Source organism: Argiope bruennichi, chromosome 9, assembly GCF_947563725.1.
Source record: "Argiope bruennichi chromosome 9, qqArgBrue1.1, whole genome shotgun sequence".
NCBI classification, from domain to species: domain Eukaryota; kingdom Metazoa; phylum Arthropoda; class Arachnida; order Araneae; family Araneidae; genus Argiope; species Argiope bruennichi.
This window is the reverse complement of record NC_079159.1, coordinates 5,045,789-5,071,269: the sequence shown is the minus strand read 5'-3', so window position 1 is coordinate 5,071,269 and position 25,481 is coordinate 5,045,789. Positions and strand designations below refer to the sequence as shown.

Sequence of the window (25,481 nt, the reverse complement as noted above, 5' to 3'; positions counted from 1 at the left end):
GAATTCTTCATCCCTATCAATAATAAAAGAGAATGTGTGTGTGTGTGTGTGTGTGTGTGTGTGTGTGTGTGTGTGTGTGTGTGTGTGTGTGTGTGTGTGTGTGTGTGTGTGTGTGTGTATTGGCGGTCTAAGGTACAGACAACTAGACAGATGTAAAGCTACCAAATTTGGCACAGGCATATTTTGGAAGTTAGGAATGTGCATTTTAGAACGATTTTTTTTAACTTAAAATAGAATTGATGTTAATTGATTATAAATTAATTTGACATACGTATTTTCATCTTAACTGCTGAAAATATTTCAAGAAAAAATAATTTTCACATCATTTTAAAACAGAAAAAATAATTTCTGTTTAAGGATACTACTTTAAGTACTCCTCAATTTTTTTTTTTTTTTGAATTTTAACAATTTTTTTTAAAAAAAAGTTCATTATTTTAAACAGCAAATATCTATTGCACTGAAATTCAAAATATTTTCATTGTTTAGTTATATATTTGTTCTCGTTATTTCTGCCAATGTTGCAAGCTAAAGACTTTATTCAATATCCGGGTATTACATGAGAAGTAAGGAAAAGAAGTTGCAGTTGCAGTACTAAAACAGAAGAACGGAACAGTTACGTTTTTAAAAATACTGTGATGTCTTCAGATTTGATTTCATTGGAATGGTCCTATACTCATAAAAGCGAGTCTTTTCCAACTATTTGATGCCTAAGAAGGGTTTGCTGTTGGAATCATGGACATGAAGTTATATCCAAGAGATTGAATGAAAATTAAATTTCAATCAATATGTTAGACGAGCCAACTGGTCACGAAAGACGGCTATTCTGAAATAAAAATGAATTCACCTCTCTAATTCCTGATTTACGTGGAAACTGAAGACAGTCTAAACAGTCAACTCTTCATCTCAAAGAAGGATCTCAGAGATTTAATGAGTAAACAATGATTGTGAATCATTTTTTGAGAGTCACTTTTTGAGAATTTCTCTATAACTAAATACTCCCATCATTCGCTTGTGTCACTCCATGGCCTTTGTGAAATGGAGTTGAGTTGAGTGAATTACTATTACTTCAGGATTTTACGTCACAGGATGATTTATTGTTAATTCTAATTCGAGAATCTGACCCGCAGATGCTCACTTTGTATTTTGCGTCATAAAAGACGTCACAGGGATCCTGAACAATCACTTAATGATCCTGATTCAACAAAAAGAATTTACCAAGAGAAGATGACGGTGAGTTTTGAAGATCCATTTCAAATGGCTTATTGTAAAAGAATTTAGATTTTTATAAAACTATTTTGATAATGTAAAAGAATAAATGGCAGCATATTTCTAAACAAGGTCAACAATAAAGCATAGAGTTTGCCTTTTTCAAGAGTAATGTAATTGAATATAAAGACATCAATGGTATTATTGATGCCATTTATTTAAAGTCAGAGTGCCAATTTTTCTTTTAAATGGCATCATTTACAGTTCAAGAGAATTTGGGAAGCCGAATGAAGAAAACGGCTGAAAATAATTTAACATGAGGTCATTTATCGTTTTAAAACAATAAACTAATGTCTTGAGAATATCTAGATATTTTTTTCTTGTGAAAAAATAATCTAAATGCCAAGAATTGTAGTTAAAAATTAATCCAGTAATATTTTGTATATCAACAGAAATTGATAAAGTAGACATAGACACTAAGTAGAAATGAATCCAGTCATGTTTTATATATCAACAGATATTGCTAAAGTAGACATCGCGTATCTAAAATGGACTCAAATTTCACCATTATTCTCATAAATTTATGAAGGATGAGAAAGAAAAAGTTTACCAGAATTTAGAATTTGAGAAAATAATTTTTTTATGTATAAATAATATTAAAACATTAATTATTCAAATATAAATTCAACACAGTTTTTCGAAGAATGCAACCAGAAGAAAACTTCAAAAGTTTTATCAAGAAAATCTTTCAGAGATTAAGAATATAAAATTATAAAATTAAAAAGAAAAAAAAAAACCCTACCAATGACTGGACGTGCCTCCTACCGGAGGTGCTGTACCACGACTGTTACCGGCCCTTATGATTCAAACATAGTTCCCAGTAATGTTGTCACAGTGTTTTGGTCATTCACTCTTAGCCGAATATCTTAAGGGGAGGTGGGGTGGAGCTATTTTCTAAAGCTGGCTCATACCTATCACTCTTGATCTACCCACCACATGGATAGAAATTTTGCGCAAGTCTTTAGATTCGGTATCTACCCTTTTATTTCATTACACAATTAGAATTAATTTCTTTTTATATAATATTTGGGAATTTCTCTAGTCACGTTTATTTAATTATTTCCTCATTGCAATTCTGCGCAGTGGCTCTTAAGAATGACTTTGTAACTTTAGACACTGGCTTGTTTCTAAGGGCATTTTGATATTATTTCTCACGGATGATTCATACATTTTAGCTATGAGATGGGGGGTGGGGGACTTATAAGCTATTCTACGTTGCACAGTGTTGGTTTTGGCTTAACTTAAATTTTATATTTTCTTATTAACTGTTTCTAGTCAAATGATTAGGTAATAAAAAATAATCTTTATTTTGATGTTTAAGACTCAGTAAAGAAATTGTAACTAACCAAAAACTAATTTTTAATTCATTTAATTTAAAAATCAAAGCTTAATCAATTTTTCTATTTGTATTTTCTGCAGATCTAACTTACGCTAAAAACATTTCACGTCACTACAATTGAACAATAAAAAACTATGAAAGTGGAAGAGTAAAATAAATAGATATGTAAGAATGTTTCTTTCGTATTTAGTCACACACACAAATTATTTTCCAATATTTTTTTAATTAATCCTTATTTATCATTATCTTCCATTTTTTTTAACATTTACTTTCAAATTTTAGACTCTCAGAAGCTTTTTCTGCAGTGAAACAGGCTTACCATTGTTTCAAACCTTCCCATGGTCGATTTCTGATCATTTTCTCTTCCAAAACTGTTCTATGAATCGGATTTGCTATATTATTAAGCGTACGTACCAGGGAAATATTTATCAAATTATAGCACAGTACTTAGGGAAATTTTCTATTTCTAAGATAAATGACCTGCCGTTTTTCTTTGCGTTTTGCCTGAAGATTTAAAGTTCTTGAAACAATTGCCTTAGATTGTTGATGGATAAATTAGAGATTAAATTATAATTATATATCTGAAATTCTGTCATTCCTTAGTGATTATGAATGACTTTCCCCTATTACTCTATATCAGGCGTGAACAGATGTTTCCAGGATACGGGCTACTTCTCATTTTTTAAGGGTGTGAAGTCCACCCAGTGGCCTAATTGTGGTGAGCTAAGAAAAAAGGTCTACAATATTTATTATAACATAATAATAAATACGGAATATGTACTTACCTACACAACTACAAACATAATAAGAATAGCCACAAATTTAATAATTCCAAATGGTGCATTTAATATCAAACAATTCAAAATACATTAGAAAATAAACCATTTTCATCTAAAGTGAGTTCTCGTAGTTATAATTAGTAGAAGACTTAGTCTGCATACTGTCTGCCAATCTTGAATATCTTGGTATATAAAAACTAGCTTCTAATCTCTAATGGTAGTCTGTGTGAAGGGAACGATATGTTGTCTTAATTACACTCATCGTTCAAAAGGCAGATTCACACAGGTAGGTGGAGACAAAGAACAATTTTAAATGCTTCACAACTTTTTTAAAATCAGGATACTCTACTTTGTTCATTAGATTCCAAAAGTTATTCTTAGGTTCTGAACCACATCCTTTTAAAATGATGCCCTTTTGAAAGAGAAAAACTTCGAATTTTTCGCCAACTCAGGTGTCGTCCTCGTCATATGAGCTTAGTTCAACATTGCGAGGTCCGTCCCAAAGTAGCCCTAGTATTGCTCTAAAACGGGACTTTAATGTAACTAAAATAAACTATTTAACATAAATTTTCGTTTTTATGTCGTTATTCATTTATGAAATGTCATTCTTACACTTCGATAGCCATGAGGCAGCGTTTGGCACAATTATAATTTTCATATATATATATATATATATATATATATATATATATATACCTTAGGCTGTATATATACAAGAGCTTCAACTATTCGTAATAATTGGTGCTAAAACAAAATCGCATGCTTTAATAATTGAAAAAAAATAAAGTTTTTTCTTAAATAAATAAAATAATATGTTAATTTAATAATTACTGCAACAATATTGCTTAAATTATTTATATTTACGTGACATATTAAAGCACTCATTATTTTTTAGAAATTGGCATATAACCATTGATTTAATGACCGCTTCGATATATCATTTATATTTACATTATACTTTTTTTTCTTAAGAAAGCGGAATTTTGAGTTATTTATTGCTTTCATGACTACAATTGTTTGTATTATTCATATTTACATTTATTAAAATATCCCTGCTTCAACATATTAACTGAAAATCAACTGCTTCACTGCTGTAAATTCATTTACAGTTCAGATTTTTTCCCCTTCTTTTTCATAGTGTCCCAAAAATATTCCGTTAAATGAAGTGAGAATGAATGTTCACCTGAGCTAGTTCAGTTGCGAAAATGGACTTCAGGTGATATTTATGTGAAAGCTAACTAGTACAAAAATTCATTTTTTTTTTTTTTTTTTTTTTTTACAATTTAATCCTGGTTTTTATTTTGACTGGGCCAATATTGATAAAATTCGCCAAAAGTCAAATCGTATTAAATAAAAAAATGAAAATATAGTTCGCGCAGGTTCAGATAAACGGTAACATGTGGCAAACCCACATTTTCCCCCAAAGCTTAAAAGGACTGATAGTGCCTCAGAAAATTCTTTTTCTACTATTTTGTTATTCCGGGCAAAAACCTGACCGGTTTGCCCCACCGGTTCGAGTTTCTGTGACGTCACAAGAACGATCAGCGACTCTGTGTCCCCCACACTGAAGAAGAAAACCTGAAGGAAGTCGAGAGAGCTGCAAAATTTTATACTGTGTAACCAACTGTTCCATCTCATCCGAAAAAACAACTATTTTTTGTTTTCAAGGAGCCTTTTGGTGAGTACAACTTGCTCTTGACTTCGATGCAGCGTGAGTCGGGTGAGTTCTGCGAGTTGTCCAAAACACTAACTTGGTTTGTTTGTTGGTTTAAAAACTCACTGTTTCTTTGTTTGCGAGCGTCCCGCTATAGCGGGACTGCCTCCATTTTGGAAGAAGTAATGGGAGATTTGGCGGTTAAAAAATATTAGCGAAGTAATGGGAGATTTGGCGGATTCGCGCTGGTGGTTTTCTCTAACTCGAAGTTGTATAATTGTAATAGACCTGATAAATCGATAACATTTCTTTTCAAGGCAGGAATTTTTGAACTATGATTCGTGACCCAGGACGCATTTCCAACGAGGCAATTCCCTAGAACCTCGGGATTGAGAAACGGCAAGTGGGTTAGAAAATGCAATTTGCAAAGATACCGAAAAAAATAAATTTTTAAAAATATTGCTTTTATGAATTATAAAATATTAGCGTCTACCAGGTATTTAAGTTGAATTATTAAATAAAACATAACCAATTACTCATTTATATTAAACTACAATTATTAACCATTCATTTAACTAGTAATGTTTTTTTGCACTTGGTAAGTCATGTAAAAAATAATAATTTAATGTTTATATTTGTTTGAAGCTTATTAGTTCTATCGTAATAATTATATGTTTTTATTCTTATGAGGCAAATTGTTAACTAATATCAAACAATTTATAATATACTAATCCACATAATAACTAATTATCACAGTCTAATTTTTCAAAACTTAAATAAGGCATTGAATGTTTTAATGGGAAACCACTTTTGATCAGTTATTGAAAAAGATGCCTTAATGTATACACTCCAAATGGATTGTGGCTTCTTTATATATTATGCTTTACATTATGTGTTAAAGTTCAATTAATAAATAAAACATAACAAATTATTTATTTGTAATATACTACAATTATTAATCACTCATTTAAATAGTAATGTTATTTTCCACTTGGTAAGTCATGTAAAAAAAATATTTTCATGTTATATTCGTTTGAAGCTTATTAGCTCCATCTCATCTATCATAATATCTATATATTTTTATTTGTAACTAGCCGCCTTTGGCGACCAGCCGGTTCGCCAATCTTAATGTTCGTTAAAATTTTAATAATTAAATATTTTATGCAATTCCAACTTTAATAGATTCTTCAGCAAAATATTTTAAAACTTCAAATTTTGATAGTCATATAATTCACTCATAATATTATAAAGGCCTTCAGTCATAACGTGATATGTATCTCTCTCATTTTCTGTTACCCCTCGTAGAATTTATGCTTTAAATTAAAGTGTAAAGGATTAATCGGCAATTAATATAATAATATTTTTTACTGAAACAAAGCATTTTTTTTAATAATATGATTACTGATAATAGAGTCACTGAGCGTTTAAACTTTATGGGCACTAAAGAATATCTTTCTTAATTTATATAATATCTCAAGAATTTGTCAACAAAATTTTCTCAGATTCATCATGAACGGATCGATTCATTAACAATGTTTCATTTTAAATGCATCAAACACTAAGAAAATAAAATGAATCGTTTAAAATAATCGGTCGAAAACAGGTTTAAAAAAACTACTTAAAAAACGATGTACTTAAAACTATAAGCATATGTCAAAAAATATATAACTAACATAAATACAATTTAATTACAAAAGCATGCAATTAGCCTAAAAATAATTTAAATCATTGAAAACAGGTTAAAAAAAACTACTTAAAAAACGATGTACTTAAAACTATAAGCATATACAAAAAAATATATAACTAACAGAAATACAATTTACTTACAAAAGCATACAACTAACCTAAAAGTAATTTAAATCGTCCGTTGTTAATGGTTGCCATGCCAACGATCAGAACACAGTGCGCATGCGTGAATTTTCTTCGCCTTTTACGGTAACGCAAATGCGTGAATTTTTCTACGCCAGTTGGGGTAACGCTATGCAGATTATACATTTTTAATTTCCTTTATTCTGTGTTATTTTAATTCAAAAGTACTTCAGAATGAATCTGGAACATGGATTAATTAACAATGTTTAATTTTAAATGCATAAAACATTAAGAAAATAAACAGAATCGTTTGAAATAATCCGCCGAAAAATCTTAACCCTAGCCTCATTACTGTTGGGAGAAAAAAAGAACTAAAGCCTAAATCATTTGGCGTTGGGGAAAATGGAAGATTATTTTGGCGGAAAAGTTGGCGGTGGGGAAAATGGAAGATTTTTTTGGCGGGAAAGTTAGTTTTTAATTAATAATTAAAATTCTAATTAAAATTTCAAAAAAAGGGACCCCAGGTGCACATTCCCGACCTCTAAGGTATACATGTACCAAATTTGGTAGCTGTATGTCAAATGACCTGGCCTGTAGAGCGCCAACACACACACACACACACACATTGAGCTTTATTATAAGTATAGATATAGATGAGGTAAATAATGAACTAATATGAAATTATTCATAATATACTAATCCACATAAAAACTAATAATTATGGCCAATGTTTTCAAAATTTAAACTAAATTGAGTCATTAATACGTTAAATATTTTAAATGGGAAACTACTTTTGATCAGTTATTGAAAACGAAGTTTCAATGTGCACGACGAGGACCCAACATATCTAAGTCCGTCATTGATTGGGGCTCCTAATAGGAACACTATTGAGGTCACCAAAATTATTTGTAATGCTTCCTTATTTGCTGTTCCCTTGTTTGGAAATAGTCTAAAAACTTATTGTTCTGCTCTTGTTCGCTGGGTTTATCACTCATTAATAATTTTTAAAAGTTAATTTTAAGTGAATTTATTACCTTTCTGATCCCTGATGCTATAGAAATGAATAACATTAGGAATCACTAAATATTTTTCACCCATTACCTTTCAAATCACCTATTTTCTTTATTTAATTATTCTCTAATTGTGAATAGAAAGTATCAAGAAAAATCTTTGAAAATCGGCTAATGTATACTGGAAAAAACTTCACTTCTTTCCGTTCACCATTATTGAATGTCTTGTTTCGTACTTATTTTCTAATTCTATAATAGCGGTCAAATATTTTGGATGAAAACGGGGACACGAAAATTTCCTCCTTCTGGAAAGTGTTACGAAAAGAAAAAAAAATCTTGTTTTATGACATACTAAGAGCGACAGTGAGTCTCGAAATTCGTCACAAATATATTTTGGAGGGTACAAACTGATATCTCCAGTAGAACTTTAATTTGTCTTTTAACTTATTAAAAGCAAGAAAAGGGTCGAGGTAACTAATGGTGATATTTTGCACAAATGTAATGCTTACATCAGCTTAAAATTCCGAAAAGGATGGACTCAATAATTCTAATTTAGTACAAATATTGTTTTTTAATGATGCAATATTCCGCAAGTTTAACAAGTATTTAAAATTATTTTTTAAATAAAATTTGCGGTACTAGTTTTTACTTCAGAAATTCAAGTCAAACCAACTTTAATGCATAAATTTAAATCAAACCTATTTTATTGCAGAAATTTAAGTCAAACTTATTTTATTGTTTCGCCGTATTTAAAATATTTTTCTTCAATTAAAAAAAATCATTCTTTCTCAAATAATTTTTTAAAATCAAAAATTTGAACTCTGGAATGGTGATAAGTGATTTCATGCGAATAATATATATATATACATTTGCCTCTTGGTATTTTTTAAGAATGCGATTTCAGTTTATGATTAGATCCTGAATTAAATCTCGTATATTTCAGAAAGTCTTTTAATTTCATTCCCTGAGAAATATTCGGTGGAAGATTTATTCATTTTAGGGCCCTAGGAAGTGCATATTATGAGGCCTTTCTTTTAAAATGAACTTCAATTTAATTTCCCACATTTTTAATTTAGTAAAAGATAGTAATGGTATATTTGAGACAATTATTTATTTTAATATTTTTTAAAAATGTGTATGTTTTTATTATTTACTTATTTTGACTTAAAATAATATTATAATTTAAACAAACACCGTGTTTTTATGTTTATAAATAAGCATGATGAAACAGCTTAGGACCTTAGCCATTACGCTTGACCAAGTCATCATTTATTCTAATATTTTATCATTCATAGAATTTCTGTATTTTACAAATGCATTTATCTGGCAAATGACATTTTTTAAAATCCAAATGGCTAGTGTCCTTCTTAGTCCAGCTGACTTAGTATCTTTTCATTTTGTTCATATATGAATATTTAATTCAAATAGCAATTTTGTGGATTGTTTTCCTTTTTTTTAAGTGATGCAATTTATTTCTTGGTCGTTCATTGCAATGAATGTTTTCAGCATACTACAATTAAATTAAATCAATAACTAAATTAATTCCATCCATTCTAACTTAGATGGCTGACAATACGAAACTGAAATGAATACAATTCATTTGATTATTGATTGGTTGATAGCCAATTCTTATTAGCTGAAAATATTTTATTTAGATTTAACTGCTCCCTCCGACATAGGTTTGCCTCTCTTAAAGCTTTTCGTTTTTTTATGGGGGAGAGAGAGATACGGATAGTAATGTCTTTTTTTAATGGAAAAAGTTTAGCACTGTCTTGGTATTTGGTCCTGTACCATGTTAAGTATATTCAGCTCTGCTGGAGGCAACTATTAAAATGATTTAAAATTGTTTGAAATGGTGTCATGGAAAGTTTCATAACTTTCAGATCAAATTTACCATTGGAATAGTGGAACTTTTTTTTTAATTTTAAGTGTGTCAAGAATATTTTACTTTATAGGACGTCAAACGACATGCAGATTTGGATTTCGTTAGAATATTTTCAATTGAAAGAAATATCTCATCACTAATGGCTAAAAATTGGCTGTTTTGCTACGATTTAAGTGACTATCTTTCAGACTGCGCTAATACTTTTCTGTCCCATTTTATTTGAAATTTGTATTTATTACCCAAAGCCACCCAAAGCACATTTGAAAGAGGAGAAATAACTAAGGCGAAAAAACTTCGAAGAACCGAATTTAAAATTCAATCTTCCCCTATAGTATCAGATGCGGCGTTAACAGGGAGGGGGCATTGCACCTCTTGTCGGCAACCGCTTACTTCCCCCCCGTCGGTGAGAAATGGAGGGTTTCTTCAGCAAAAACTTTCGCCTTTCCAGAATGACTGTAGAGAGCTGGGCATTGCGAATGTGATAATTTCAAAACAATTTTAAAATGGATGCACTGTAATCAATCGAAATATCCAAATAACGATTTAAGCATTTCGGCTATGTAATCAACAAAGTGGAAATCGATAAGATGTCACATTTTGCCGATAATTTATATTTGATCGAATGTCCTCAGATTCCGGTGTCGTTTATTTAGCTTATAATTTGCACTTCTGGCAGTATAAACGACTAGATGGCTGGTGAATAAGATACCGCATTTTGCCGATAGTTATTGGTCGGCCGACTAAGAAGTCTATACGATTGGTGTCGACGACGTTAAGCAAGCAGATTTTCAGACATCTGACTCAAATATTGTTTATTCAGTTTATAATTTCCACTATACTTAGCAGAATAATCAGCAAACTGGTAAGTGAATATGACGTTGCATTTTTGTCTTTTGACTAAGTTGATATCATAGTCTATGAAAAAAAGTGTTTGCAACCGTTATTTCGATTACTTGTAGGTGAAATTATTAAGGAAATTATAAAATTTTCATTTTATACATGAATAGGACGATGAATAGTTCAGAAAAGAATTGCCATTTTAAACTATCCAATTGTTACTTTCTCAGTAATAAATTCTAAAGTTCATTTCACTATAAGAATTCTCTGACTGTTTAATGGTTAAACTAAATTTAATCAAACAATTTTTTCTCTTTACATTCTATTGTAATATGCATGCTAAAAAGAGTTATTTTGCATTAGCCAAATTGTGTGAATTCACAATAAATCAGTGGAGTAAGTAAATTGTATAATTGCAAATTCAGTTTATTTAATCGCAAAATATCTGTTTTTTGCAATCGAATTTATTAGGCTACAATGATCAGACAAATGAAATATTATCAATTGCAATTGATGATAAAAAAAATAGATACATTTGATATGGCAACTTTTTAAATACACTAAAAGAGCTCATCAAATATGCACTAAACTTGTTAAATAAGTACCTGCTTTCTCAGATTTTACCTTCAGTATTATTGGAGACCATATTTTTTTCTTTCAGCTACTCTTCACGGCAAAAACTACAATTTCAATTGCTTCTAAATTTTCAATAGTCTTTGAATAAAAGTCTCTTCATAAAGCGATGATTAAAACAGTTATTCATAGAATATTCATACATAACATTAATCTCTTGACTTCCTAATTAGATGAGATTTTCTATTTGAGACAATTATTGTTAATTCCTAGAATAATATGAGGGTATCGGATATATTAAAATATTTTTTTCATTTTAAATTACTTTATACCGCCATTTAATTGCAGATTTTAAATTGAAAATATAGCAATACGATGAGCGAGTCAGACTTGTCATTGTATGTGAGGGGATTAAGAAAAACCAACTGAGAGAAAAACATTCATTTATGGGGGGATAAATATTAGTTTGCTATAGCTTTGAGGGAAAAAAAGTACTTAACTATTAGAACACGAGCCAAAAAGGCAAGATAGGGGAGTTCAAAATCAATATTTAATAGTTTTTGAATGAAGTACATTGGTTTTATATATATCATAAATTTACAAAATATTTTTGTCAGCCTTCTTAAGAAATCACTTCATCTTATCCTTCCCGTATTCTATTGTGTTCATGTCCGAATGAGAGTGAATTTTCATTCGCGTCAGACTCGGAAACACATCTCGAAAAGGAAGAATCCATGGAAAATTATTTCATCATAAATTCTAGCTAGAAACGAAAAGAACTCTAAAACTCTTCTGTATCGCAATCAATATATATATATATATATATTACTGTATTGGAAGGTGCTTATAAGAATAAAAATAAGATTTATTATTTTTTTTCCTTACTTTCTCTTACGCCGATAATGTCTTATACATTAATTCTTTTCATATAATTATATATTGCAGAAACATTGTTCATTATCAAAAAAATTAACTAACCAAGAAAACTTTTTTCTGAATTTTTAGTTTTAGTTATTTCATTTTATGAAGTATTATTTTGCTTACATTATCATTATCCATTACTAGGCATTTATAAATGACTGTAGTCCCGTTCGATTCATTCATTTTTTGTTGTAACTAAATATTTCATAAATAATAAAAGAAGATCCAGAATATCAAGAGCTGTGTTAAGTTTGAACCAAAAGCAAACTAGTTAAATCATATTTCTCGTTAAACTTCAATTAAATATTTCCATCATGGTTCAAAAAATGTACGTCATTTAGTGTTGCAACCTGTGTTTCTATCTACAATCTGGAATGAAATATAACCGTTTTTTTTTTTTTTTTTTTCTTCTGGAATTAGATCTCAGTGCGATTAAATATCAAAAGTCTCATAAAAAGTAGATTCAAACATAGAAAATCTTCTGATCTCAGTAAAGAAAATTTGGAACATTTTTTTTTCCAAATATCTTTGCAAGTTTTTAACAATGAGAGGACGTAAAATTTATTATTATGATTTAATTATGTGAAGCCAAATGAAAGAAATCATGTTTATGTCTCTCCTGTCGAATTTGCCTTGCCAACCTCTGCCACCGCCTCTGTATATTATGCTAGCATGTTAATCCCATTTCAATGGCATACATCAAATGACAGATATTTTTAAAAAGTAAACCTAATTAATTGAATGCGGCAATCATTTTAAAAGTAAAAACACGATGAAATATCGTAGGTGTTCTTTATATAGGACGAGGTAATAAAGCATGTTTTACAGAGGGCATGTTGTGTATCTTGGAGATGTTAATTACTAGGTCAAGGGGTTAAGTTTCTTTTCTTAATATTCCGAACTCATTTTTTTTTATAATATAGACACTTGATGTCTTATTTCTTGTAACAAATTATTTTACAAGAGTGTAAAATTAATTAAATATGCAAATGTATAAATATAACAGGAAATAAATCGACTTTTTTTTTCAAATGCTATTTAAATACTAAAAGGACACCTGTGTCATTAAAACAGTAAGTTACCTTCATAACCTAATTAAACAGCTGCTTTTGGTATGGAACGACAGCTGAGTCTTGTTGTGCCTTTTTTATTAAAGACGGAATTTTCAACCTAGCTTACAATATACTATTTTTAAGGCAAAGTAATTAAAAACAACATAACTGTTTAGTATAAATTACATTAGGCAAGATTTTAAAACGGGATACAACTGGGACAACATTGCACATTTTTGCTTTGTTACTCAATAATAATTTTTCTCTATGTTAAATGCTAATTGCATTGTTTTAACTTTGGTGTTTCCGATCATTATTTGCTTTGCACAAACTGCGTGTATACTCTCCAATGCAAACTGAAGTGAACGTTCGCAGACTACGTCATTTGAAAAGTGGAAAGCATTAAAATCTGAGGTAGCAGCGGATTTAAATATTTTTCGGCGCTACTCAGTGCACATTTTGAAGCTCCATTTTTTAATAAAGCTATCGATTTATTTTCACATTTCAATAAATTTGTAACTTAATCAACCGTGTGATTTATTTTAGATAACATTTTTTTAATATTTTTATGGAAGCATATATATTATTAACTCGCTAGTCGTTTATGTCGACCAGCTGGTCTGTCAAGAATATTGGTTACCTTTAATTTTAGTTAAATCATTTGGATATAAATGTTTCTTTTGTCTATGATTCAGTCAAATTGCAACTTTTTAAAGATCTGTTATTTTAATTGACTTACGTTTGTTCATTATATTCATAAACCTTTCTATTGGAGACATTCCTTTATCTATTAAAAACGTAAATGTGTAGCTCATCTATTTTCTAAATTTCACGGTATTATAACTTAACTTTTTTTTATTCGTCTTGTGAACTGCAAAGATATTAAACAATTCTTCTTCTTTAGCCTTTAACAATGAAAAAAAATCATGCGATCAAATATTTGTCAAAACAAACATGGAAACGGCTTGAATTTCAGGATAATAATGTAATCTATTGTTGAAAACTAGACAAAAAATATTTTTAAAAAGTTTCAAAAATTCATTAAAAATTCCTATGATTATTAAATTAGTATCACTAAAAAGACATTTTTTTGTATATATTTTGAAACAATGCACAATTCATTTTTGTACTGTAATATTTTCAGAAATGATAGCAGAAAAACTTCACATTTTCGACTGATTTTTAATTAATTAAATTTCTTGTAAAGAATTTCAAAAAATTGCTCCGAGGTATATACATATTCCAAATTTGGTAGCTGTAGTCAAACGTTCTAGCCTTTAAATCCATACACTTTCATCTTTATTATTGGGAAATTATAACTAATGATTTCGAAACACTCATCTTTGTGCGCATTATTATTTACAGAAATATTTGACATTATTATTACCGAAATAGCAAAATGAATGGAGTAAAAGAAAAAAAAAAAAAGAAGAAGAAGAAGGAGTAGAACCATTTTTAAATATTTAAAGGTATTAATATCATCATCATAATTTACAGTTCCCGCGTTTGGCATTTTTTTATAAACGTATTTATTTGAAAATAGTAATAATATTCTTTTAATCCCAATAATAGATTCACAACTCATTTTCGATTTCGTTTTGGTTACCAGTTAAATGTTTATTTTTGTTGCTCTTCATTCTTATAGTCCTTCATATAGAATTTTTGTTAATATTTCTATAAACATTGTCATTCTAATATATAAAAATACTTGTTTTAAACCGTGTGTGATAAATTGTAGTTTCCAGACATTGCTTCGGCATTGACACACTTTATGAAAGGGGTTTTAACGCAATTATTTTCTAACTATTTTATCTCTAAAGAAAACAAATATTTTTATTATATAAATTGAAACTTCCTTTTAGTTGGAGTCGTTCGTCTGCTCAGTCAGTATGTTAAGAGATGTTATTTATAACTCTTAATAGCTATAAATAAATTATGATATCACGATATATCGGAAAATATCGTATGTCTTGGACGATATATCGCGTTGATGCAGTTCCGCCAGATAAAAGTGGGATGCTTATCCATCGGTTGAACGTTCCGATTTATCAAAATTTAGTTTCTTATAATAAAATTTAAATTTCAGTAGATATTTAGCTTTAATAAAACATGAACAGAGGCTTTATAATTAAAGTTCCTCTTGAAATGGCCAGAAAAAGGAAATTATTAGGTAGAATGCTCTTAAATCGTTTGCATACTTTAAATGAACACAACGAAGCTGGGGGGAGATACCATAAATTATTTATTTGATCCATATTTTGCGATGACGCTTGTTAACCCTCCCATTTAGGCAGGAATAAGTCTCATCTCCCTAGCAGCACACACATATTGTACAACATTGCATGGCATTGATCCATATTTACAATGTTGTTTAATAGTGTGGGATAGTGTTTAATGTCATATAATATTACACAATATTGTGCAACAGGCCGTGCTATCTAAACTCTCCGTAAGTTTCTCGAGGGTCAATATTCATTAACAGCAATGACTCGCTATTGGTTAGTATTTTTTTTTTTCAGGAAATATTTTCCTTGAAACTGATAAAAATGTGTCAAAGGTTTTTCTTTTTATGTCCCTTTTAAAGTAGAAGCTGAATTATAAAATCCTGTATATTAATCAGTTATTTATGTTTAATTTTGGAAAATTTATTGAAAAATATTCTTTCTTTTATATGCTTGTTTACACATGGAAATTTGCAAATACGCATTAATGCAGGTCGCTTGAATTTTTGTTTAAATAGGAGTGCTCATTTCCCTTGTTTCAATCAAAGCTCATACTAAATGTTAAAAACAACACATTTATTTAAATTCCATATTTATTTCATATCACATATATTTATTCATATAGATGAGGAATTCAGTGGTTAGATGAGTTTCTTGGTTGATTTATTCCTCCATTGCAGGGTGTCGTCCTCGTCATCTGCCCGCGGTTGAAAATGACGAAGTCCGTGCCAAAATAGCCCGGTGCTGCTTTAAAACGGGACGTTAATATAACTCAACTAAACAAAATTAAACAAACAAACCTCCATTTCAGACAACTGAAGGATGATAATCTCACCTAAAAGAAGAATTAAAAATGTATATGAACGGGCGAGGAACAAGAATTCAACATTTGGAATAAGTTTTTAAATAATCTAGTACTTGACCGAATGTTCATTTCTAAATGGTTCGAAAAGGCAAATATTTCCAAATGAAAAATGTTTTAATGACATAGTGAATTCATTTTTAATGTTTTTTTGAGTCAATCCATTCACTACTGAAAAATAAAGAATACAGTTTTTATACATTTCCGATTCTTACCTATATTAAGCAAATGAGTCTTGACACTCTAAAAGTTTAAACAAAACAAAAAATAATTCCTCTTGGCAATAATTCCTCTCCTGGAAGGCAAAGGTAGATTCCTTTTTATCTAAGTTACTATTTTCAAATTTTTCAATCCGTAGACAAAAACCAAAGGAGATAGTCTTCCAGAAACATTCTGATACATCCTCCGATTCATTCTACCCCTTCTCCCTTCGTACAATTGTGTATCTTGGATATGGCCACGCACGCTTTGATTGGCGTCCACTAATAACATGCAAAGTCATTACAGATCTCGTAATAGTTACTAAGTACAAATCTTTGGCGTAAATCCACTATTTTTACTGAATCAATTTTGAGGATACGTGTATTGGACGCCTTTTTGGAGACAGATTCGCACTAAAATGTAATCACACTTGTAGTCACAAAACTATGTAATGAACTTCAATGATTTATGTCATTGAGTTTATGAATTATTGCATTTACATGCATGAAAAAGAGCGGACTGACAGACGGTCAACCGCTTGACAGATTTCGTTCAAAATTTGATACAAATCTCCATTTCAGATGCTTAACTTCTATACCAAATTTTATTTACATCGCTTTCTGCGTTTTGTAATTATTGAGTCCGTTTGTACTCAAACAGCTGAAGAGACAGACTTCTTCTAAATAGATTTTGCTCAACATTTGACAAAAATTTACACATCTGGTGCAAATATATGGAATTTCATTTTTATACCTCAAAACATTTTTGAGTTACAGGCAAACTGACTGGTACAAGAAGTATTACGTTATATTAATTTTATCTTTCTTTTATAGCAATATTAATATTTAAGTGAAATAGAAATATTTTGAATCTAATAAATATTATATATTTCCCCTTCTTGTAATAAAAATAAAGATTTTACTTATTTATTTTTTCATTGACTGAATGCCTCACTTCATATTTGTGTTCGAAATATCAAAATATACAAAGAGCACTGTTTTAAATGAAAGAGGCATAGCTTAATATGTGGTAAATGAGTCACATTTTTAAAATACTCTTTCAGGTTAACAGTCAAATGATAATTCGCAGTTGGAGAATCTGATATTCACAAGTAAGTAGTATCTAAATTTTTTACTTTGAAGATCAAAACGAAACTTTTATTCTTTTAATCTCTATCCTTAAAGATCCAAAAGAAACTTATATTCTTTTAATCTTAAAGATCCAAACGAAACTTTTATTCGTTTAATTTCCATTCTTAAAGATCCAAATGAAGCTTATATTCCTTTTAATCTCTATTTTTCTAAATCGATTCAAAAAATTTTTGCAGTCTTTGACCAAACCATGGAGACAACTTTGAAGGTAAGTATTTAAAGTATTTTCGAAAAAATGAATGTGTCAGTGATGCCGTATTGCATTACCAATGAAAAAAAATAATATTCAATACTAAATAATGTTTCGAAGAAAATTTGTACTGGTGTGCGAAACATTTTGGCATTTTCAATTCTTTTCATCGTACTCAATTGCACATATTAAACCGATTCAGGATGCTAGGGTGTTTAATATAATTGATTTCGAATGGTTGTTCACATATCAGCGCCAAGTTAATAAAAATTGAGATTCCAAAGTTATATTAAAGAATTTTACGGGAATACGTTGAGATATATCTGTAAAATTCTTGGTTATTCTTTTCGTGATTTCAGGCTGTCTTGATTCAAGTCATACAATAAATTTATTTTTATACTTCTTAAAATTATAAAAAATAACGCAATTTTTTTTTCCTCTAAAAAGAACATTTAAAAATAAAAAATATTCTACAATTTTTATCAATTTCCGCATTGCAAGATTCCCAACATATAATAATTATTTTAATAAAATATGCTGGAACATGCTTAAAATTTTTTTGTCTTATCCTTGTTTTGGATGAATTGGAATCTGGCATCTTAATCATCAAATTCATTTATTCTCATACATGTAATAAACTTTAATAAAAACCATCGGCTTTTTCTTTAATCCCTTGACCCACGAATTTTTTTTAACTTTCTAATTAGATGACACATCCTATTTAGACCATTCATTGTTATTTTAATTTTTATTATAATATAAGGGCGTTTGAGAATGAAAGCGTTTTTAGGTGATTTTTGTTTTTCAAATTGCTGAGTACTTTTGGTTTAGTTGCAAATTTAAAATGAAAAATTCAATTATTGGATGCGCGAGTCAGACTAGTCATTGCATGATAAGGGGTTCATCAAAGAATGATTTCTAGTAAACTATGATAGATATCGACATATTTTCTAACACATATATCCAAAACAATATCTTGCAATGTCAAAAAAAAAAAAAAAAAAAAAAAAAAAATAGCATTGCCATTATTGATTCTTAATAGTCATGTATCGGCAATTCGATATGTATCAAAAATTCGATAAGTATCGGAAGTTTGATCGAGTAGTACTCAAACTCGTTTTGAAAGGAACAAACAGTTCCACCGCCAGGCGAAAGCGGAAATAATAGCAGAGCTTCTATTTTTTTATGCGAGTATGGCTAAGTATGAAAGTGCAAGCTGAGAATAAAATTGTGGATTTAATCTGAATGAATCCCTTTTGTATCGCGATTCATCGTGAACCCTTATTCATTATCATGATATCGATAATTTCAAAAACTGACATCGAAAAGTCGATTTTTTTTTTTTTTTATCAATCGTAAATTGGTACAGGCCAAGCTTCTACCCAATATTATGAATATTATGGGCTTATTTATAATAATATTATTTTTATTAGATATTATTTTTTATTAAGAGAGTATGTGAACAAGTTTCAGGTGAAACACTTCCGTTCATTTTTATTAGATTTATTATCTTTGAATTTGTGAGCGACGATGAATGCATCCGCATTATTGACTCTTTTTAAATGCAGCGTTAGTTTTCATTTCAGTATATAATAATTATAATAAGCTTTTTTTTTCCCCCTTTGCAGATATTGGAAAATGACCATCTCTATTCCTATATCGATCGTCCTCTTCTTACTCGGCATAGCAGCCTTTATAGTACCATTCCGCAACGGTATCATCACGGACCGTTTCAAAGCCATCATCGATAACAGCATCTTCAGACTTCACTACAGGCTGACCTTCGGATTCTTGTTTGCATTCAGCATCTTTCTGTCCGCCACTACTTTGATAGAAGAGCCCATGGACCAGATAAATGATGGAGATCGGGTTTGGAAGATGTTGGAAAGTTCTTGCATGCTCAGCAGCGAATATAATTTATCAGACATCGGTCTCGGAAATGCATATGAACGAAGCATGGGCCTGAACGAAACGATCTTGGAACGAGAGCCAAGCATGATGTATTTCTATCAGGTGGTGACATTAAGCCTCTTTGTCCAGGGTGTGCTGTTCCTCTTGCCTTACAGATTGTGGCGTGCTCTGGAGAGCGGCATCACCCAAAAAATGTTAGATATATACAATTCGACCCTTAAGAATGTCGAAAAAGGGATGGTCACCGGCAGGGAGGGTCTCGTGAATCGCTTGGCGAAGATATTCAACACCATTCCCGATGGGTGGTTTTATAGTTTAATTATCGCGGAAGTCCTGAATTTCATAAATGTGGTGGGTCAAATTTTCTTTATAAATTCCTTGTTTAATGGGCACTTCATGGGTCAGAATATTCCCTGGTATAGGTCCAACCTTTCTAACTGGGAGGTAGAATGTAACCATGCAGTCCACTTGCCCATGTCAGGCCTTAAAACTAAATGCTTCTTTGAACGTGAGGTGACCCCTGGAGATATGAGGCACATTGATGCCGTCTGTAAATTTCCCAGAACGAGCATGGATGAAAAATTCTATATGTTCATGACATTCTGGCTCTTGTATATCGCGGCGCTATCTGCCAGCGTGCTGATTTGTAGGTTTTTCATCGTCTTTAGTCCTCGCGTTCGAAAATTCTGGACTCGATCGAGAGTCCGCCTTACTTACCCAGAGTGCTATGAGTTCATTTTCAGAAAAAGTACACTCGCTGATTGGTTCCTCTTCGACATGTTGTGCAAAAATTTTGAGCCTGACGAGTTCAACGATCTGATTAATGATTTTGCGAAAAAACTCGAAGGGAAAAAGTTTAGGAAGCCAGTTGACAATTACATATGAGTTCACTTTTTTCTCTTCATTCCGTTTAAATCGAAAAAGGAGATGTCGTTTATGGATTTGGTGTACTTGAGAGTTTTTCTTTTTCTTTTCTTTTCTCTTTGTCTTTGTCTTTATAGTGCAAGTATAAAATTTAATCCGATACGAATGTAATTTGTAGCAAAATAGTTAACACTTTTAACTTTTTAAAAGTCTTTCATTGACTTAAATTTTGTTTGAATCTATGAAACATTTTAAATTAAAATAAAATCTTTTTTTTTTTTTTGCATGACAATAGAAAAATTTATTAAAAATAAAAATTTTATCTAGATTATTTTTTTATTTGATATTATCTTTATGGAGAGAATGGTGAATAACATTGAAATACTGTAAACTCTACATTTACCGGAATATATAGAATGTATTAAAAAATGAGCCGAAATGATGAAAATTCATCAAAATATGAGATGCGTATTGTGCAAAATTTAAAAAAAATTTGAAATTCTGCTGCATTTCAAAAAACTGACAAAAAAACTTTTTAAAACCAGATTCGGTTCAATCTTATCTCTTTTTAATCAAAAATGTAAATGGTAATATAAAATGGTTTAAAAAATTTTCTGTAAATTAAATAATACATATTTACATTACGTGTTACATATTTCATCTATCGGTGTTTTTTTTTTTTTTTTTTCCGTATGCAAAGTGTGCATAGGAGTAATGTTCTAATAGTCAAAAAATTCGACCTCTAGATTTTGAAGAATCTTCATGTTTCAGACTATCCTGGATTCGAAAAACACACCTTTGGAATTTTGCCTGTTGGTAAGCAAAATAACTCAAAGTCAGATGGAGTCAAAGCTTATGTCTTAACATTCAATTTGTAGAATTCTCTCAAAATTTGAACAAAATCCATTGAAGGGGAATCTGTCTGTTTTTTCCATATGCATGTGAATATGATGATTCAAGCAGCGGGAGTGATCTTCCCAAACCTTTGTCGCATATTCTATAATAAAGGTGAATTTGCGTTCTATCCGAACCGACTGAAACCACAATTTGGTGCAGGACTGGAGTTATACTCTCAAAATCACGTACCAAATTCGATCATTGCCTACGACCGACAGACGCTCTATTCCTTTTTCGATTTGGCTCAGAAATTAGATAGCTGTCTGCACTATGGATGTTAAATCTGTATACCATTTTTTATTTATCTAGCTCTTTTTGTTTTATAATTCTCTTAACTTAATTTAATCAACTTAAATTTGAACAGCCGGGCAGACTGAATTCCTCTTAATGGACTTTGACGGGAATCTAGAAATTTGGAGTAAAAATCATATGCCAAATTTCATCCATCTAGCTGACACCGGTTTTGAGTTATCTTTGATATAGACGGATAGATAGACAGAAAGCCAAAAAAAAAAAATGTATTTTTCGAACTCAGAGAACTCTGAAATGAAAAGATTCGTTAAAATCTCAGGTTCGTATTTTTAACGATTACAAGACCTTCTTTATACCTCATTTAGGAGAAAGTAAAAACGCAAAGAACTGCGTGGATTCAATTCCAATGAAAATGCATCATCAGAATAGTAAATGTGTAAATTTTATTATAAAGACCCATTTTTGGTCTCTAAATTCACGTGTGTTTTTACACAATTTTCCAAAAACGCAAATTTGGTATGTGACCAAAATGGTAGATACGTGCCAAAATAGGATCTAATCGGCGTAAAGAAAGGCATCCAAGAGGCATTTTTATTTCACTATATTCAAAGCTCAGAATGCGTCATACACCCAGTAGTCGATGGCACTCATGCTTGTGGGCAAACGTAACCTTCGAGGGTTTGCCAATTTCTTCCTTATAATTCCCTCGCTATACGTTTAGGGGTGCAGAGGAGTATAGAAACTTTAAAGAAAATTCTGTATTTTGTAAGGTGTCAGTGGACTTTGAAAAAAACATCACTTGATCTAGATTACAATTTAATTATACTAACGATCTATTTAGTTTTTTTTTTTTTTTTTCCCTATTAGTTTGTGCCTTGTAATGCTGCTCCCTCATCAAACACAGAAGAACAATACTAGAGTTGTCACTTGTCACTCTACAATACCAAAACTAAAATCAATAAACAAGACAGAAGTTTCAATTTTACGATTTTTGTTTTATTAAGAACCAATGAAACGAGACTTTATTGTACTTTGAATCTAAGATGCAATGTAAATGAAACAGCATTTTAAATCAAGAACGAAGTAATATGGTTTTATTGAATATTGCCAAGCACTTCCAAACATTTGTAATAAATTCCTACATTCAGACTTACAACATGTATAAAAAAAAGTTGTTTCGAGTTAGTTGAATTTTTTAATGTATGATTATTTTAATATCAAAGCTCAATTTTTGTTATTATAACGTATGAATCGATATTTGTATTTGTTGATGTAATGAGGGTACGAATTGATGATGTATTTATGGAAGCATTTGTTTTCTATGTAAGAATGTTTTCTAACTTTTAAATAATTGGAATCAAATTTGAAATAAATAAAAATGAACAAAAATTTAATTGGAAAATATTGTATTAAAACAGTATACAGAATACTGCATTCTTCATTAGCCCATAATCAATTTCTGAACCACTGTTAGACATTAGAAAAAGGCTTACATTTCCAATGTGAAAAATGCTCTAAATGAAAAAAATAATTATATTTGAATGAATGAGTAAGTAACGATGAATGAGTAAGTACTGAAAAAGTAACGATATTCTGAATTCTTATGCAATTTCTTTCAATTTCTATTCATCATGTTATCCTTGGCACATTAACATTTTAAACAAAAATATTTCATACTTCTTCGGCTAAAAGTGACCAAGTTATGAAGCTTTATATGTAAGAATATATATCTAAACATATATATTTAAAAATATAAGAATGTCATTTCGAAGGAAAAAAAAAGATGAGACTGTATATAAGTATGAAATGTATTTTGAATTTGAATGTGAAAAATTTTGCTCAAATGCGAATTATCTAAACTACATTTGTACCTGTATTTTATATTTCTTTTTTGATAGTTTTATATTATTAATTTTTTATATGTATTGTGTTTATTTTGTGAAAGAATAAAACTCATAAATGCTGATTGTATTTTTTCCAAGATGATACATATATTTATTTTGCTGAAACTTCTATCTCTCTCTTTCTTTCTCTGTATCTCTCTTCCTTGTTAAATATCAGGTGTCCTCCTCGCCATCTAATCGCAATTCAAAATTACGGTCCGTCCCAAAATAGCCCTAGTGTTGCTTTAAAACAGGACATTAATATAACTAAAACTAAATCCTTGTTAACCATAATGCAAGTTTCCAAACTCTCAATCCTGCACTCCAAAACAAGATATTTAGCATCTTCGACTAATCTACTGCTCACTTTTTCGGGTTTTGTAAACCTTCTGCGCTTATCGTGCATATGTCGGGAGGAATTTATTGCTTGAAAAAGGGATGAGAAGTAAGATGGAAGGAGGAGATATATGCATTTAACAATAGGTTAAACTCTGATTATTTTGCCATTTTTTTAGGAGGCGTTTTAAACACTTATCTTTCTGCGTATCCCCTACCTTTACGAAGCACAATCATCAAGTCAGAACCTGAAACCAACAAAACTTCTTCTTTCTACAGAAGAATCTTTTCTGATTTATTTTAAAGATAACATGACCTGTAAAAATCGGATTAAGGGAAAAGGTCACATTTTAATTTCTTTAGTTCGGCACGTTTTTTTTTTTTTTTTTTTTTTTTTGTCACTGGCTCTAGTTCTACACTGATGCTCTGGGCCCTTGTCATTCCCTTTCTTCAATTTACTTCACTTCACAATCCTCATAAAAGGTGATTTATTGAAAGTATATTCTAATAGAATTTTCAAACAAAATATATCCATTCATTTTAAGATTTTGTTTTTAGATGCTTTATAGACACCTGTTTTCGATGCAGCATATCATAGAAAAGGATCTTGCGCCAGGAAAAATTCACATTACTCTTCGTCATTGCTATTTTAATTCATCATCTCTACATTTACCAGGCTTGCCGCGTGAAAAACACCATTCAAGTGTTTTAATTTTTTGCTTCTTTGTAATTTGATTTAGTGCACTTTCCTTTTTTTTTTTTTTTTTTTTTTTTTTTTTTCAAAGTTCTTGCATTATATTTCTACTGTTTCGATCATTATTTTGTTTGTTTTTTAAAGTTTTAAAACTTTTCTTGGTTGCATTATCATATATTATGCGTTATTTTCTGTATTGATTTACTTTTATATTTTAGAATAATATTAATCATCTGTTCTTAGATTTTACCATTTGTTTAGCGCAGCAGAGGCAAATAAACACAACAAAGCTAGACACTATATTCTTCATATTTTTTTAATGATTATTTTCTAAATATTTGTAGGTGATAGATTATCGGTCGACAAATAGTATGGACAAAGAATACCTCACAGAGAACATAGGAAGGAAAGTAGAAATATATTCTTTTGCTATCTATCAGCGCTGTCATACGAAAATTGAATTAACTGGAAAAACACTCGGGAAATCGTTAAAAGCGAACTCATTTTACTGAAGACATGGGGACGGAAATGGAAACAAAATCATGAAAAGAAGTATGAACATTCGTCAGTAAACGGTTTTCTGGCAATTGTATAAATAGACATTCTTATCCTTAGTTGATTTTTATTTTTTAAAGCTACTTATTGAGCTTTGTCTTTAAAAAATACTGATTATATGATTATGGCATAAAACAAATGGATTTTTAATAATGCCCATCCTAGTAGTGGCGTTGCAGTCAGAGGGCTGAACAGGTGTAGATGCCAAGAACCTGACTTTAGAGGTGCCATGGTCCTTAAAACAAAATAGGAAAGGGTGAGAATATAATATCTTTCCACGGCCATCGCTTATCTTTGATAAGCCACTGACAATGGCTGAATGCGGAAAAATTGCTTCG

General features: G+C 30.3%; 1 protein-coding gene across 4 annotated transcripts; it reads left to right on the top strand.

The window, feature by feature from the left end:
* The first annotated feature begins 4,878 nt into the window (after positions 1-4,878).
* LOC129985191 (innexin inx2-like) lies at positions 4,879-23,641 on the top strand. Of its 4 annotated transcripts, none has more exons than XM_056095120.1 (3): positions 4,879-5,062; positions 17,474-17,521; positions 19,380-23,641. In XM_056095120.1, the coding sequence occupies exon 3, from the start codon at positions 19,390-19,392 to the stop codon at positions 20,545-20,547; it is 1,158 nt and encodes a 385-aa protein (XP_055951095.1). In that variant the 5' UTR covers positions 4,879-5,062; positions 17,474-17,521; positions 19,380-19,389; the 3' UTR covers positions 20,548-23,641. The 4 variants fall into 4 exon arrangements, with proteins under 4 accessions (XP_055951095.1, XP_055951097.1, XP_055951096.1 ...); XM_056095121.1 differs by lacking the exon at positions 4,879-5,062 and adding an exon at positions 10,193-10,604; XM_056095122.1 differs by lacking the exon at positions 17,474-17,521.
* Positions 23,642-25,481: the final 1,840 nt, after the last annotated feature.